Source organism: Phoca vitulina, unplaced genomic scaffold (assembly GCF_004348235.1).
Source record: "Phoca vitulina isolate PV1807 unplaced genomic scaffold, GSC_HSeal_1.0 scaffold11, whole genome shotgun sequence".
NCBI classification, from domain to species: Eukaryota; Metazoa; Chordata; class Mammalia; order Carnivora; family Phocidae; genus Phoca; species Phoca vitulina.
This window is the reverse complement of record NW_022589714.1, coordinates 47,662,459-47,680,966: the sequence shown is the minus strand read 5'-3', so window position 1 is coordinate 47,680,966 and position 18,508 is coordinate 47,662,459. Positions and strand designations below refer to the sequence as shown.

General features: G+C 38.8%; 1 protein-coding gene across 3 annotated transcripts in view; it reads right to left on the bottom strand.

Annotated features, from left to right (window-relative positions):
* Positions 1 to 18,240, bottom strand: part of ILRUN (inflammation and lipid regulator with UBA-like and NBR1-like domains) — a 90,701-nt gene extending 72,461 nt beyond the window's left edge. For all 3 annotated transcript variants that reach the window (XM_032409984.1, XM_032409986.1, XM_032409985.1), the window contains exon 1: positions 17,885 to 18,240. In XM_032409984.1, coding sequence (XP_032265875.1) covers positions 17,885 to 18,042 — 158 coding nt within the window. In that variant the 5' untranslated portion in view covers positions 18,043 to 18,240. The remainder of the gene's footprint in view (positions 1 to 17,884) is intronic.
* Between the last annotated feature and the right edge of the window lie 268 nt (positions 18,241 to 18,508).

The window sequence follows — 18,508 nt, the reverse complement described above, 5'->3', positions numbered from 1 at the left end:
TAAGATATACTAAAAAATAACCAAAAATTTTCTTCATTCAGCATAAAGTCCTTCATGACTCCAATTTGTTAAGTTCCACTTAAAAATCACAGCAACATCTTTACAAAAGACTTCCCAACTAATAAATGAAGGAACAAAAGAATTAGAAAATTACCTTTTTGCAACCCACTGAGGCAATAAACAACTCAGGGCAAGGATCATCAATGGATACTAATACAGTTGGCAGAAAGATCGCTGAGGGAAAGGATATTCTCAGTCTCTCACAGATTACGTATTAATTACAAAGGAAAAAAAGGAGGTAGACACTATCATAAACAAATACTCAAATATAGCATAATAATGGGACAAACTAACAGCATATGCCTGTGGATGTGATACAACAGAAGACACACAATCATCCACGTATTATTTCTAACAACAACAAAAATGTTTGACCTGAATCTAATTGTGAGGAAGCAATCAGACTAATCAGGCATCTGTTTATGTATCAGTATTTCCTTCATTTATAACATGTAAATTATGCTTCAATGGGCTGGACTCTTAAAAAATGTCAATGTCATAAAACATCCAAATGACAACAGTGAGGGAAACTTGTTCTAGATAGAAAGCAAGTAAAGAGACATGACAACCAAATATAATGAGATGTCTGAGAAGATCCTGGATTAAAAAAAAAACACACACACACACACACACAACAAAAAAACCCCACATTATAAAGAGCATTTGGGGAACAAATAGGAAAATCTAGATATGGAATATATATTGGATAATACTATTGTTTCCGTGCTAAATTCCTAGAGAGTGACAATAATATTGCAGTAATGTAGGATGATGCCATTATTCTTAGGAGATACTTGCTGAAGGGCCAAGGGGTAAAATGTCATGCTGTCTGCATTTTATCTCAAATGGTTCAAGAAAAAAAAAAATTATAAATCCATACAGAGAATTCTCCTATTTTGCTGGTGGGAATGTAAATGGTAGTTACTTTAGAAAAGAGTATGGCAGTTTCATAAAAAGTTAAATACAAAATAGCAATCCATTCCTAAGTATCTACTCAAAAGAAATTTGAGAATGTGCGTGAACACACATTCACACAAAGTCTTCCTAGAGAATGTTCACACAATTTTATTCATAGTAGCCAAAAAGTAGAAACAATCCAAATGTTCATCAACTGATAAATGGATAAACAAAATGCTACATATCTATACAATGGAATAACCCTCAGCAACAAAAATGAAGGAAATACTGATACATAAACAGATGCCTCACAAACATGCTAAGTAAAAAAAGCCAGATACAAAAGACCACATATTATATGATTCTGTTGATATAAAAAGTGGAGAAAAACAACTACTTAGAGACAGAAAAAAGATCAGTGGCTGCCTGAGATTGGGGGATAGTAATGGGGATTAACATAAACAAGCAGGGGCACCTGGCTGGCTCAGTTGGTGGAGCTCATGACTCTTAATCTCGGGGTTGTGGGTTCGAGTCCCATGTTGGGTGTAGAGATTACTTTAAAATAAAATCTTAAAAAAAAAAAAAACCACCAGTAAACAGAAGAAATCTTACTGGAGTGATGAAAATATTATACAACTGGATTATAGTGATGGTTGCTTAATTCTTACTGAAAATCAATTATCCATTTTAAATGGGTTAATTTATAACATGTAAATTATGCTTCAGTAAAAGTGGTTAAAAATAAAGCAAATGTGGTAAAATAGCAATTACATAGGTATTCATTGTGCTAGTCTTTCAACTCTTCTATAGTTTTACAATTCTTCAAAATAAAAAGTTGGGGGATACAGATCAGAATGAACTCTACAAAATACACACACCCCCCAAATTTAGTGTATGTAACTGCAGATTACCTAAAGGAGGTAAAGGACATGTGTAACACAACTGTGAAATATTTAGCATTAAATAAAAGAAGAGCACAGCACGCTGGAATCTAGGGCCAATTTTTATCCAAGGATTTGATTAACAATTTTTTGGGTGTTATTTTTTCCTAATTACTCTAGCAATACATGTTTACTGTAGAAAATTTAGGAATTACAGTGAAAAGGAAAGATTAAAAATTAAAGTATAAAAAAGAAAATAAAAAACAACTATAATCTCATAGCCAAAAATAACCATTAATAATTTGTTCTTCATCCTTCAGGTAAAACAGTTCCATTTCAGCAAAGGAAAGCTATCCATATATAACATCACAACTTGATCAACTGGCGTGCTGAAATTTTGTAACATATCCAAACAATCCCATAAATCATAGTAAGAATGAAAAGGCAAAATAAAAAATTTTAGATGCAAATCCAATGCTTCCTTTCAGCTTCCAATTAAAAAATGCATGCACTAACCTCAGGTCTCCCCCCAAACCCTCCTAAAATACAGGTATGATGCTCCAGATTGAAAGAATGTTTGTGCCTCCCAAAATTCACATGTTGAAATCTATCCCCCAATGTGATGGTATTAGGAGGTGGAGACTCTGGAGGTGATTAGGTCATAAGAGTAGAACCCTCGCCAATGGGATTAGAGAGATCCCTCTCCCCTTCCACCATGTGGGGTTTCAATGAGAAGTCAGCCATCTATGAACCAGGATCAGGCCCTCACTAGACATCAAATCTGCTGGCACCCTGATCTGGGACTTCTCAGCCTCTAGATCTTGTGAGAAATAAATTTCTGGTGTTTATAAACCACACAGTGTATGGTGTTGTTATAACAGCCTGAACAAACTAAGACAAATGGGGGGAAGAAGTCATAAACTCACAAGGACAAAGTGAGCAAGTGAGGAAGCAACATTTGGGGCCCTGGAAGGTAAACAGACAAGTGGTAAATGACTGAGCCAACCTGAGAAAGATGAATCCTCCTCAGCCGGCAGTGGGGAAAAGCAGAGAAGCAACTTGACTGAAAATGAGGATTCCCAAAAGGTTCAGGGATTAACAGCACTGGGTACCCTACAAGTGAAGGTGAAGAACGGATAAAAACAGGACAGATTATGCATTCGCCTAAACCCAACTAGTTAGAACTGTCTAAACTGCATATGAAGCCTGGTGAATGCCTCACCCTGGAGGAAACGGGTGGGGCTTTTTTAAGCTCTCACTTAACAAAAACTACAGTCAGGTCCACAGCTTCCAATCCACTTTCTGTGTCCTACTTTTAAAAAGGAGTAGACAGCCAAGAACAACCAAATACTTAAGGTAAAGTGTCGAATATGAAAGAAAAAGACTATAGGCAAGCAGACAGAAATGGAAACTTGAAGAAAACAACACTGAGATCTCCCAGAAAGCAGAGCAAAAGAAATTGTCAAAAGCTGAAAAAAGAAAAGAGGACCAGACCAGAAGGTCCAATACCTAAAAAAACAGGAGATCTAAGAAAAGAGAACACAGACAATGAAGGGGAGGCAATCAAAGGATTAACTCCAAGAAATCTCCCAAGAACAAGAGGGCAGTTTCCAGACAGAAAGAGCTCCCCAAAGCTGAGCACAAGGTAAGAAAATACATGCTGAAATGTGTCACCATCAAAATTCAGCACACCAAGGACACAGCAAAGTTACCAAAAGCTTCCAAAGAGGGAAAAGACGGGATTCATACAAAGAACAAACAATCAGAACAACGTTTCTACTGAGAAACAGAAGACTAAGGAGCAGTGCCTTCAAAATTCCGAGAAAAATATTTCCAACCTTAAAATTGCTACCTAACCAAAACCAGGGTATCAATGAAGCATCCGAGTAAAATATAGTTTCAGAATACAAAAAGTCTCAAGTTTTATCTCCTCTGCACTCTCAGGAAGTTTAAAAAAACGGGGTCCAGGAAACAAGGTTTCCAACAAAGGCTGGGGAGTAGGAGGAGTGTGAAAGAAATCCCCAGGGTCCCCGGGGTGGTAAGAGCTGTGCAGCAAACCCAGAGCCCAACCAGTCCAGATCAGAGGAAGTCAAATGCTCTGCAAGAAACTTCTTCAAAAAGGTAAAACGGATACAACACTGTCTGAACTTACCAAGAAGGGAGTCATAGTTGGTAAGGACTTTGAGGGTAACTTAGGGAAAAAATATCTAAGAGACTGAGCAAACCAAAAGTTAACACAATTATTGCCCTTGGGGCAACAAAAGATTGCACAGAAAAGGAAAATGAATCTAAATATACTAATAACTCAAGTGTCAATAAGCATTTAAACAGTTAAAACAATATAAACACTAAAAACTGACTTAACCAAATTACAAATGATTAAAGTGGGAGAACAGGAGATAGGGTGAGTGAAACTACCATGTGCCAGGCACAGCTCTAAATCTTTACACATATTAATTTATCTACTCGTCAGATAAAAAGATATTGCCCTTATATATGAGAAAACCAAGGCACAGAAAGGTTAATAATTTGCCAAAGGTCATACAAATAGTAAGTAGCAGAAGAGCTTTGAACTTTTTTGCTCTTCACCACCACACTGGAAGGATTTAAATCTGCATGTAGAATGGAGGAAAGTATAGCAATAACTCCTCATTAGCACACATATGGACTCTGTGACCACTCTGATCAAATACAGGCCTACAGAGGTACACAGTGTCTCTGAAAAAACAGTAACGGCCACTTCTGGAGAATGAGTTGAGAGAGGGAAAACACAGGGACTTATGTACTCTCTAAACTTTTCACAAGAAACATGTATTAGTTTTATAATTATGTATCTAAATAAAATTTTAAGAAGTTAAAAAACAGGAAACTGAAAAAACATGTGCAAGATATAACTTACACATACCAATTTTTAAAATGACAAAGATACCAAAAAGCAAGGGCATTCACAGGTATTTAAAACCATGCAGAACAACATCTGGGAAGGTACACAGGAGACTGATAGTAGGTACCATCTCAGACAAAGAGACACAAAACCTAGAATCAAAAAAAGACTTACCTTTCATTGAAAAATCTTTGGTAGTGTTTGAATAATTATGTTTTTCATAATAATGATTACTTTTTAATGTATGTAGAAGATTCAGCAATAAAACAGAACAGAATGAATTTCCATAAATGATCCCTGCTACAACGCAGCTAAACCTTGAAAACATTATGCTCAAGAAAAGAAGCCAGCCGCAAAGGCCACATGCTGAATGTTTACAGTTACATGCAATATCCAGAAAATGCAAATTTGGGAGAGACAGAAAGCAGAATGGTGGTTGCCTAGTGCTGGGGAGGTGAGAGGACTGACCACAAATTGGCATAAACCTTACTGGAGGGGCGCCTGGGTGGCTCAGTTGGTTAAGGGAATGACTCTTGACTTCTGCTCAGGTCAGGATCTCAAGGTTGTGAGACCGAGCCCCACCTCCGCCTCCACGCTGGGAGTGGAGCCTGCTGAAGATTCTCTCTCTCCCTCCACAATCCTCCCCTCCCTCCCCGCCTCAGTGCTCTCTCTCAAAAAAAAAAAAAAAAGGTACAATACTGTTCTTCTGGTGAAAAAAAGACAAAAAATTAATGACTATGAAATCAGGATGATGGGTACACAGGATTCATTATACTTTTTCTTTTCAATATAAAAATGTCTATTAAAAAAATAACCAATGCACACACGTAAAACTTAAAATTTCACCAAGTAATCAAAGAAATGCAAACTAAAACATGTAATGCCTTTTATCTATCAGAATAAATCTACCCAGCAAAAATTAAAAATTATCATTCCCAGAAAGCAAGCTTTCTAATGCCTAACTGTTCAGATTATTAATTGTTACATCCTTCATGAAGGCAGTCTGTCAATGTTCAAGAACCTTCAAAAGGGCATAACTTTGACCTGGCAATTCCACTTCTAAGAATTTCTCCAAAATAAATATATAGGCTATACATATCACAATTTCCTTTTTTATCACCACACATTACATCATTAGTTTTTGATGTCATATCACAATTTCTTAAAACATTAAGAAAGAGAGGAGAAAATAATTAGGAAAGCAAGCAGATATTTATAATAGTAAAAAACAACAACATAAACAATAAATGACTTCTTAACTAAGTTTCAAAGTAAGTAATGGAATACTAGCAGCCATGAAAAACAGACAATGGCAAGATATCTATGCTTAGTGAAAAAGCAGGCTGTAAAGTTACGTGTTATATATTTTTTAAAAGATTTTATTTATTCGTTTGAGAGAGAGAAAGAGAGAGCGAGCACAAGCAGGGGGAGGGGCAGGGGCAGAGGGAGAAGCCGGCTCCCCACTGAGCACAGAGCCTGATATGCGGCTCGATGGAGACCTGGAGATGACCTGAGCTGAAGGCAGACCAAGGCAGACACTTAACCGACTGAGCCACCCAGGCTTAACTTAAAATATACATCATATATATATCTATAAATGCATATATGTGAACACAAACTGACAGCTGAGTAGTATTACAAGTGGCTTTATTTTTTTTTTTTTAAGATTTTATTTATTTATTTGACAGAGAGAGACAGATGAGGTTTAATTCTTATTAAATCACCTTGTGCAGATGAAACTAATACACTTTTCACTTGTAAGGGTAATTGATTTTGTGAGTGGCTTTCTAATGATTTGTCAAAGCGAGAGAAGGAACACAAGAAGGGGAATGGGTGAGGGAGAAGCAGGCTTCCAGCAGAGCTGGGAGCCCGATGCGGGACTTGATCCCAGGATCCTGGGATCATGACCTGAGCTGAAGGCAGACGCTTAATGACTGAGCCATCCAGGCACCCCAGTGGCTTTGTTTCTTTATTGTTCAACATTTCTGAATTTGCTGGTTTTCTGTATTCAGTATTACTGCTTTAACAGTCAGGAAGAAAAATTTCCTTTCCAAAAAAGCACACTTCCTTACCAAAAAAAATGGACAAAGGGCATGTTCAGCCAATTCATAAAAGAAATACAAATGGACATTTTGGACATAAAAGTACTCATTAGAGGGACGCCTGGGTGGCTCAGTGGGTTAAGCCTCTGCCTTTGGCTCAGGTCATGATCCCAGGGTCCTGGGATCGAGTCCTGCATCGGGCTCCCTGCTCAGCGGGGAGCCTGCTTCTCCCTCTCCCACTCCTCCTGCTTGCTCTCTCTCTCTCTCTGACAAATAAAAAAAAGAAAGAAAGAAAGAAAAAAGTACTCATTAAAAATGACAAAATATTAATTAAAACAAGTCACATTTTTTAATCTACAAAACTGAAAAAAAATGTTTTTGATTGTAATATGCTGCATTGATGAGGTATTAAAAGAACAGTTATTCACACAGTAGTGGTGGAAATACAAATTAGTCTGACCTTTATGAGAGAGACAATTTGGCAATTAAATATTAAGAGTATTAAAAGCCATGTTTATCTTTAGCCCAGCAATCTAATTCTAGGGAAAAAATTCTAAGGAAATAATTAAGGATGCAAGCAAAAATTTACCTACAAGGATATTCAATACTGAGTTTATAGTGATAAAAAATTAAAAACAATCCTGATATCCAACAAAAAAAGGATTATTAAATTATTCTAATCCATGTAACAGAATACTATGAAGCCTTAAAAGTAAAAATGTAGAATCGTATTAAAAATACCATAGTCATAAGAGATTTTAAGTGAAAGCAGATTACAAATAGTGTATATAGTGGTTGAAGAGTATCTGCCAAAATTCACATCTACCCAGAACCTCAGAAAGTGATCTTATTTGGAAATAGTCTTTGCAGATGCAACTAGTTTAGAAGCGGTCAGATTAGGCTGGGTCTGAAATCCAACTGACTGGTGTCCTTCTGCGGAGGGGGAAATCTGGAGACACACAGACAAGGAAGAAGGCCATGTGACTACCGAGGCAGAGGTTGGAATGAAACAACTACAAGCCTAGGAACCCCAAGAAATGCCATCAGAAGCTAAGAAGAGGTAAGGTAAGGGAGGGTTCTTCTCTAGAAACCATCAGAGGGAGCACAGCCCCGCTGATGTCTTGACTTCAACGTCTAGCCTCCAGAACTGTACAAGAATAATTTTTTGTTTTAAGCCACCCAGTTTGTGGTAATTTGTTACGGCAGCCCTAGCAATCCACAAAGTGTATAAAACACAGCAATCAGGAGCACAGCCTCTGATCCCAAACTGCTTACATCTGAATCCTATTTCTAGCACTTATTACCCATGTAACTTTAGGCAAGTTACTTAACCTTACCGAGCCTCTTTTCCTTTTCTGTAAAATGAGGATAACAGTATTTATTTCCTAAAATTACTGTGAACATTAAATTATAAAGTAAACAATCATCTGAAACAATACCTGGAATACAGTAAATATTCCACTTTCATAAAGCAAACAGGTACCCACACACACACACTACAGTATGTATTAGAAAAATACACATTACAAGGTTAAAATTATTTATTTCTGGCTCCTCTGAGTATGGCTTATTTTTGTTTCCTTTTTGCTGACTGGCACTTTCTAGCTTATCTGCAATGATTTATGTCACAATAAAATTTTATATTCTAATAAAATAGTTTTTATTTTTAAATTTAAAAAAATTTAAAGGCAGTTGGTTCCCAGTTGTAGTTGTATGCAAACCCCATCCCTCAGCCAGTGATTTCTATTCTCCCAAAGCCTATTATCAAAGTATTTAAAAAGAAAAATTAAAAAGCAAAATTTACTTTAGAAACCAAATGCTGGGGCGCATGGGTGGCTCAGTTGTTAAGCATCTGCCTTCAGCTCAGGTCATGATCCCAGGATCCTGAGATCGAGGCCCACATCGGGCTCCCTGCTCAGTGGGAAGCCTGCTTCTCCCTCTCTCTGCCTGCTGCTCCCCTCCCCCCGCAACTGTCAAATAAAATCTTAAAAAAAAGAAAAAAAGAAAAGAAATGCTGACCAGAAAGCACTTTAGAAGCACACTGTGTATCATTCAATCAATCGAGTAGTAGGCTGTTGCTCCATAGTAAGCTGTGAATCACTGACCTCAAGCACAATAATTCAAGTGTGAACCCTTGGAAACACTTCACAGAGTCAAGGCTCAAACATAAGAAAACACAACTGTTCATTTTTAGACTTTTAAAATCCAGTACATAGTAATTTCAGTGGGGCTAAGTTCCATATTTGGAATAAACTGCTCCCCTCCCAAGATATACATTAACTTTGACAAATCATTAGAAAGCCACTCACAAAATCAATTACCCTTACAAGTGAAAAGTGTATTAGTTTCATCTGCACAAGGTGATTTAATAAGAATTAAACCTCTTCCATGTGTTTGGGGTCCCTAAAAAGTTTAACTTATAAAATGTGTTCCCTGACAATATCTCATAAGCAAATTCAGATGAACTCACTAGTTAACACATTTTGCTCTTAACACAGCAAAACAAAGTTTTAATAATTACATGTAATTAATGGATGAGAGTCTGTTGCTCAATACAGTGAAGGAATCCTACTGTATTTGAAGAGATCAAATCTATCACTGCACTTTTAGAAAACTATATACCTATTTGATCATCCCATCCAAATATCTTGACAGCTAACTCAGTACAAGGGCTGTGGTATCCACTTTACTGGATAGGAAGAACAATTATTCAAATTACAATACCACTGTTGTTAAAAAATACACACACACACACACACATATACACACATGCGCACACAGAAAATTCTCTAAGTATATGTGCATATATATGCACATGCAAAATTCTATAGGCATGGGAATTTTCTAAAAGGTACAGAAGAAATAGGGTCCCTGCTCAGCCTGGAGTCTGCTTCTCCGGCTCCCTCTGTCCCTCCCCGCACTGTGCACGCGCGTTCTCGCTCTCTCTCAAATAAATAAATAAAATCTTAAAAAAAAAAAAAAGATAAGCCAGAAAGGTAGAGGCAGATAAACCAAGACCAATCTTTGGAGGGCCCTGAATGTCAAGCTAAAGCTCTGTTCTTTATCTGGTATGCAACAAGGGCACTGTTTAAAGGTTTTTAAGAAAAAAAAAACGGCCCAGATCAAAGCTGTGATTTAGATTAATCTGGTAGTGGTATGTCCACAAAATGGATTGGAAGGAAGAGAGCAGGGTGTGGAAGGCCAATTTGGAGAATAATTCCTGTTAAGGTGGTGGCAAGGGGAATGGAAAAAAGAGCTGGGAAGTGCACTGTAGAGTGGAAACAAATGGGGTTTGGCAAATGTTTTGAAGTGTCCAGGAACAAGAGGGCATTGGATAGAATTCAGTTCAAGCCTAACGTCTGGGAGACCAATGGAGCTATTAACAGAAAAGGGAAAGATCAGAAAGAAGAGCTCGCTGGTAGGATGGGGAAAAGGATGAACTGACCTTTTAAAAACACATTTAGTTTTTTAGTTTTGGGCACCAACAGAACATCCATAATATTTTCCCCCATCAGAAAACCTTGCACACTTTTCTGGCCCAATTTTTAGGTTTAGCCAAAGAGAGTATTTAATATAAGTAAAGGATATATTTAATACAGAGTCAATGAGAAGCCAGTCCCAGAGCATATGACATAATCAAAATTAAGCTACACAGGATTAAGTTGGACATCTACCTCACACCCTATACAAAAATTAACTCAAAATGGGTCAGTGACCTAAATATAAGGAGTGAAACTGTAAAACTCTTAGAAGAAAACATAGAAAAATCTTCACGACCTTGGATTAGCAATGGATTATTAGATATAACGCTGAAAGTACAAGCAACAACAAAAAATTAGATAAACTGGACCGCATCAAAATAAAAACGTGCACTGAAGGACATTATCAAGAAAAATGAAAAAATAATCTACGAGAATAGGAGACAATGTTTGCAAATCACGTATCTGATAAGGGTCTAGTATCCAGCATATATAAAGAACTCTTACAACTGAACAAAAAAAGAAAAAATCCAACTAAAAAAAGCAAAGGACTTGAATAAACACTGCTCCACGGAAGTATACAAATGGCTAAAAAGCATATTAAAAGACATTCAATATCATTAGTAATTAGAGAAATACAAATCAAAATCACAATGAGGTACCACTTCATACCCGTAAGAATGGCTATAATTTAAAAAAAAGGAAAATAACAGTGGTTGGCAAGGGAAAGAGAAATTGGGACAGACCTTTGTTCATTGCTAGGGGGGATATAAAATAATTCAACTGCTGTGGAAAATAGTTTGGTGTTTCCTCAAAAAGTTAAACATAGAATACCATAAGATCCAGCAATTCAACTCCTAGGTTTATAACCAAAAGAAGTAAAAACAGGCACTCAAACAAACACATGTACATGCATTTTCATAGCAGCACTATTCACAATAGCCAGATGTTGGAAATGGCTTGGATGTCCATCAACGGATGAATGGATAAATTGTGGCATCAACATATGCTGAAATATTACTTAGCCATAAAAAGGAATGAAATACTGATACATGCTATACAACATGGATGAACCTTGAAAAACACTAGACACAAAAGGAGTAATACTGTATGACTCCCTTCATATGAAATACCCAGAATAGGTACATGCATAGGGAAGAATTCAGATTGGTGGTTGTCAAGGCAAGGAGGAGAAAATGGACCTGGGTCGTTGCCAGGGCTTGGGTTTCCAAAGAATGATGAGCAACTGCTTTAACAGGTGTAGGGTTTCCTTTTGGGGTGATGAAAATGTTTCCACTAGACATAGGTGGTAGCTATCACATTGTGAATACACTAAATGCCACTGAAGTGTTCACTTTGTCATGGTTTAATTCTATGTTATGTTGATTTCATCTCAATTTTTTAAAAAATCAACAATATTCCAAACAAAAAATAAAAATAAGCTTCCTGATTCCATTTGTCACATTCTAGCCAAGCCAAGATCCTAGATGGCTCTGCTCCACTTGCTCCTTCCTGGTTTCACTCAGGAAACATCCTTTACCTACAATACACTGCTTTTCCATCAATTCAAATCCCCTAATTATTTCAAAACTTCTAAGAACACAACTTGCCCATAGCAGTCATTCAATCTTTGTGAATCACTGGTTCTATTTGATTCAGTCCATTCCTACCTGTTCTGAAATTTTATTCAGTTAATTTAGTATTGATATATGAATGTTTCCTCATTATCCCAAAACTTTTATCTGATCATTTCAGACATGTTCTTTTCCTATTAGAGCACAAATTATAATAGTGGCTGTCTTCTACTTTTTGTATTACACTGCTAAGGATCTATCCAAAATACATTTATTTAAATACTGTCTGGTTGATAGTTTTTGCTGTTACGTGCTACACAAATTTTGTGTGGAAGGAGTGGGAAGATAAGAGATGGTGAAGAAACCACCTCCACCCACCCTAGCTATAACAGAGATTAGTTTTGACCTCATCTATGATCAGAAATACAAGTCCCACAGCAATACTGTTTGTAAAGACTTCCTGTAGGACAACAATGTGCTTTTTACTGTGTTCCTTTTAAAACTAAAATGAATCTAGATGCTCTATTTGTAAACTTTTTTATATTATACCCAGGAGTCCCAACTTGTATGTGCCACTCAAAAAACATAAGAACAAAGTGGAAAAGAACTCTAAAGCAAGAACTCTCAACCTTCTTAAAAATGTCATAGAGTGTGGGGGCACTGGGGTGGCTCAGTTGGTTGAGCATCTGTGTGCTCAGCAGGGAGTCTGCTTGAGATTCTCACTCTCCCTCTTCCTCTGCTCCTTCCCCCATGCTCTCCCTCTCCTTCTCCATCTCCCCCCACCTTGCCCTCTGAATCAATCAATCAATCAAATATTTTTTAAAAAGTCATAGAGTGCACAACACTCTGTCACTGAGTGTTATGCAATCCTTCCCTACCCTCTCCCTAAAACTGCTGCTTGACACACATTATTTTCCAGAAACCCAGTATTAGTATCATGGTTTATCTGATATAAAGGGACTTTTCTTAGACTCATGCATATAAACCAGAGAGTGGATGAGAAACTCATTTACCATGCAGGCGACTGAGAAATGGATTAAGATAAGGCAGGAGAGGTACTGTAAAATAAGAGATACAACTGATTTTCACATCTAGATTCTGATTTTGCTTCATTGTGTCAATTATACCTTTATTTTATCCAGTCGGGTGCCTCTGACAATGTTGACAAAGTCAAAAGGACATGATTGTATAAAAATGTTTTTCCCTAGTTACTTTTCTAGAAAACATCTGTTCCACCCATCATGGGCACACGTAATGTTCCAAAAAATACACACTGCTTCCTGAAGACACCTGCAGGTAACCTAGTATGTTGCAACACCACAACTGCAAAGCACCATCCAAATGAAGTCAACACTGGCTATATGCTAGTCAAAATTATTGTATTTATACCTGTACCAAGAAATAAGGCCAGTACTAATTCCTAAGTTAATGTCCTCTAAAAATCTAGAAGTATTAAAAAATAAAATAAAATCTAGGGGCAGCTGGTTGGCTCAGTTGGTACAGCATGAACTCTCTTGAGTTCAAGCCCCATGTTGGGCATGGAGCCTACTTTAACAAAATAAATAAATAAAATAAAATAAAATCTAAAAGTGTTATTTGCCTCTTGTCACAAATGCTAAAGAACTCACTTTAAAAACATGAGACAAATGATTTTGAGGGCCAGAAGTGAACTTAGAATCTTATGTTAACACTAAACTATAGACTTAAAATTGGTTAAAATGGTTTTATGTTAAATTTTTTAAAAATCATATGTAAGTTCTCCTCTGAATCATGCTGGTTTCCCCTTAAAACAAATAAATCTATTAAGCTACATTAAAGGATGAGAAATCATTAAATAGTATGTGCTTAAATTATAAATGGTTAAAAAGCTTCAGTGATTTGAATTAACAGAAACTTTCTGACCTCTTAAGGAAGGTGTTTATTAGATATTCTCAATCTCAAAGGAGGGTATAAGCAATGAAAAAGTTTTAAATTGCAGTAAGAGAGATTTAGTTTTGACAAAATTCTAACTAGAAAAGTAATTAAACACAAAATAAGGTATCATGCAAATTTCTGCCCTCAGGGATGTAAGAATAAGCTGTCTTGGAAGGATTATATGCAATTCTTCAGGAAAAACTGGAATGAACTAGAGAATCTCTTAAGCCTGCTTCCAGTTTTAGAATTCCAGGTTCTATACTCACAGCCCAGTAGTGTCTCTGCAAGACATTCCACCTACAGAAAGTTATAGTAATCTACAAGTCATTTCAGTTGGCTTCAGATACTGGGTCTTTTCACCACACCATTTATTCACTTTATGTACTCACTTAGGAACTGAAAATTGACTACTTTTGTTAAGAGGCAGTTCCATCGATCTCCAGCAGCATGGCTGCCAGCTCAGGTATAAACACTACAAAAACACTTAAACTGAAACATACTTCGTCCCAAATTAAACAAATAGAAATATCTACATAATGCACAATGAACTAAAGACTAGGGAAAAAAAATCCTTTATAGGGTAGGTAATTTACAAAACCAAAACATCCAATTTAGTCAGTTCTTCGAAGGCTTAAGAAGTTATCTGTTACTGGGGCGCCTGGGTGGCTCAGTCATTAAGCGTCTGCCTTCAGCTCAGGTCATGATCCCAGGGTGCTGGGATCGAGCCTCGCATTGGGCTCCCTGCTCGGCGTGAGGCCTGCTTCTCCCTCTCCCACTCCCCCTGCTTCTGTTCCCTCTCTCACTGTCTCTGTGTCAAATAAATAAATAAAATCTTTAAAAAAAAAAAAAGTTATTTGTTACTGACAACAAAAAATACTTACTTTTGAAAACAAAAGCATAGTCTTTCCAACTCAAGTTTCATTTTAGAAAACTTATGGCTTTCATTTTAAAATGATGATTTTTAACTTACCATATTATTTTCTAACAGTTATCAAACAACTGAATGGTGGTTATTTATTAAAACCCACAGCAGGCACTTCTGAAGTTACAGTAAAGTTAATCATCTCAAATTCAACAGGTTAATCACAGCCATTTGAGATTTTGCCAACCTGTCTTAGGATCTATCTCAACAGTTTGCAAAATTGGACATTAAATGACACTTGAAAACAATACATTTCTAGACTATATATCTCTTAACACACAAATGTTTTGACCAAGTACGTATGCATAACTGTATTTATTTCAACTAGTTTTTTCTTAGATGCAGAATTTATTTATAAAACATGTTATAGGAAATTCAATTCATAAAACAACCTTTTCAGGCAGAGGTTATCAGAATTTTAAGATTCTTGACAATTATCAAATACCCTTTCAAGTTACTAAAGTGCTAAACTTGCTTTTAGGTAGAATGAAATTCTCAGTACCAAGATATCAGTTACTCCACTTTTATGTTAGGCGGACAAAGGGAAATTAACACTAATTACTGTGTTTGTGTGAGTGGTACGATTTGTTGAAGGTTTGTGAACAAATAACGTTCGACTGATAATTCAGAGAAAAAAGTCTTTATCAAAAGGATATATTTCTTTGGGGTGGGTTAGCAAATATGTGATTGTTTTACACAAAACTTTTGGCTAAGCCACAGAAAGAGCTATATTACAGTCTAAAAATATACTTCTATGGCTATTAATTATGATGATTTATTTAAAATAAAAATCTAATATGACAAATTTAGCCAGGTCAAAATAGGAATCAAAATATAATAGTGGAGCTAACTGCTTTCATTAGAAAGAAAAGAATACCAAGCCTCACTCCCTTCAGTTCACAAGTAATTCTTCATTTTATAATCAAAGACAAAGAATATGACTTCTACAGCCAAAAAATAAGGTAATATAGCTCAAAGCTGAGTTATCACTTAATTGCCTGGATTCCTAAGAAGCTACTAACTTCTAACTGCTTTAAAACCTGAACCCATCTTTTAATGGCTTACTGCTTTGCTTAGAAATGTATCATACTTTGTTTCATACAGAGATGCTATCTCATTAGAATACATGCTCCGTGCCTTTGAGCTTAATAATTTTTTATTAAGAAATTCAAATAAAATTTTTCTAATGCAACTATAATTTTTAAGTTATTTTTTTTCTTATCCACACTGGGCCTCACCTTTCACAACACCTAAAAACAAACAATCTCAGATGTTAAACACACACACCTCAAACATATAAAATTCATTACACTGGTTTTGTAGCCATAATAATTATACTAATAAATACTGACTCTAAAGAACTAAAAACTTATAGGGGCAGGGTTTAAATGGTACGACTCACAAGGGGGTGGGGAGAAATAATGATCCTCCCCTACCAAACTGGCAGCAACAATATGCCAAGTTTCCTATGCTGAACTAGTGTAAACAAGGAAGAAAAAGAGCTGGGGGCAGGAAGTAGGCAGGCAAGAGAACCCTCGTCAAGATACAGCTTTACTTCTAAATTTCACTAGCGTAATACCTGTTCTCAGTATTTTCAGTAACCCCTACCAAGGACTATTTAAACACCATAGGTTGGTGTTCAGAAAACTACTGTAGGCTGTAGTCCCTCTCTTAGATAATCCCAGGCATAAAAGATAGAAGTGGGGATCACAAATGCTTCTTCAACTATAAAGACTATCTCCTGCATTGAATGCCTCAAAAAGTTTTCTAAACATCTAGAAATTCAATCCCACTCTTGCTATAACAATCAAGTTTAAAGATAAAATAATGGACCTACCAATGATGCTACAAAAAAAAATTTCACATCTCACCTTTGGTGTGACCACAGCTACAAGTAAGATGAGCATCATTCCAGACAGGACTAGAAGAGGAATGGGATAAAGACTAGGCTTACAGCCTCTTTTTTCTGGCATTGCCTGAGGCATTCAGTGGACGTGGAATAAAGGGGAAGCTGGTTGTATAAACGATGCCAAGAGAAACAAGATTCCACATGTCAGGGGACTGAATGCCCAAACACAGAGAGCAAAGGGCACTCATCCCCTGGCTTTCCGACCAAAGAAAAATGAGTTGTTTCACCTGAAATCCTTTCAAACGAAGTCTAATGGTCTCTAGTTTATCACTCACCCTAAGTGAACTCAACAGCCCCTCCTCAGAGAACAAGCCCTGCTTATCAAAAATAGCAAGTGCTACATCCAAAGCCAAGAAACACTCCTTTAGTCCAAGTGCCATGGTCTTCTGCCCCAATTCTACAAGGAGACTCCAAGCCAAAAAACTTGGTTCCCAGACTAAGCCAAGTTCTCCATTTTCCCAAACATCCCAAACAACAGAGCTTTATTTCAGATAAGCTCCTCTCCATTCTGGCATTCTGGAGTCCAGGGCTCCAAGCCCCTCCAAAAGTTCCGTCCTCCAAGATAATCTCCTTCCCTTCACTTTTCCTAAGGATTTTCCAGACCCTGCCCCAGGTCTAGCACTCTCGGTCCTCCGTTAGGAGATCTACTAGTAGATCCCACTCCTCCCTGGCACAACTCTCAGGAAAGTCACCTCTCTTACGGTACTCACTTGTCCTCCCCCATCGTATTTTTTTCCTTTTTCCCTATCTGTCCTCGAAACACACACACACACACACACACACACACACACACACACAGTATCTGTTCTCAGCTCCTAACTCCCAAGTCTCTCCCGTGCCCCAGGTTCTTCCACAACACCTAATTCTCTCCCGGAGTTCCCCCTCATCCCTGTCTTCCTCAACCCCAACTCCATACCCCAAGCTTTTTTCCCCACTCCCCAAATTCAGATTTCCTGTGCTGTTTACTCTTAACCAACACCACAGCCCTCTTGCTCCCAGGTCTACCCCTATGCCTCGATACTCAAGTCTTTCCCCTCTTCCCACGTTTCTCGGCCCCTAATTCTCTGCAGAACCTCAGGAGCCCCTCCCCAATCTCCCTTCCTCCCCTCCTGCACTCCGTAGCCCCCCACTCCCCTCGTACGTCCTCTCTAGCCTTGGTCAGCCCCCAAATTTCTCCCATATCCCTGAGGCTCCCCCACGCGCCCTCCACGCCCCGGGAAGGGGGTGCCCCTCAGTGCCCGCCCGGCCCGCCCTGCCGCCGGGCTCGGGTGTCCCTTCCCTTCCCCGTGGGCCCCAGTGCTGGCGCGGTGGGGCCGGCTCACCAGTTGGTCATGTCCAGGAAGAAGGCGCAGCCGGCCGGGTTGAGCTGGAAGCCGAGCAGCCGCTGGAACTCGGAGATGAGCACGTCCTTGTCGGTGGTGCCCAAGCAGCTGAACTTCTGCATCAGCTCGGGGTCCAGGTCCACGTCCATGCCCTCCATGGCTTGGGCCGGACGCCCGCTTCCCCGCCTCCTCAAAACCGAGCCGCCGCCGCCGCGCCGCCGGGCCCGGGGACCGGGAGGGGGCCCGCTGCTAGCTGGCGCCGCGACCCCGCTCCTTTGAGGTAGGCCCCGGGCCTCTCACCGCCTCATAGGGATAAACTCACTCAGCCACTCACTCACTCTCTCGCTCCCCCCCCTCCCACCCCCCCCAGCGCCGCCGCCTCCGCCGCCGCCGCCGCCTCTCGCTTCTCCGCCGCCTCCGCCTCCTCCCGCGCCGCGCCCACTGCGCAAGCGCCGCCCGCCTGTGCCCCGCCCCTTCCTCTCCGGGAGCCCCGCCCCTCAGTGGCGTCACAACCCCGTGACGTCCCCCGCGTGACCTCACCGCGGTGGAGCGAGGGGGCGGGTAGTGGGAAGGAGGAAAGGGACGGCCGGGTGGTTGGGGTGACTCTTGCCTGACCTTCTCCTC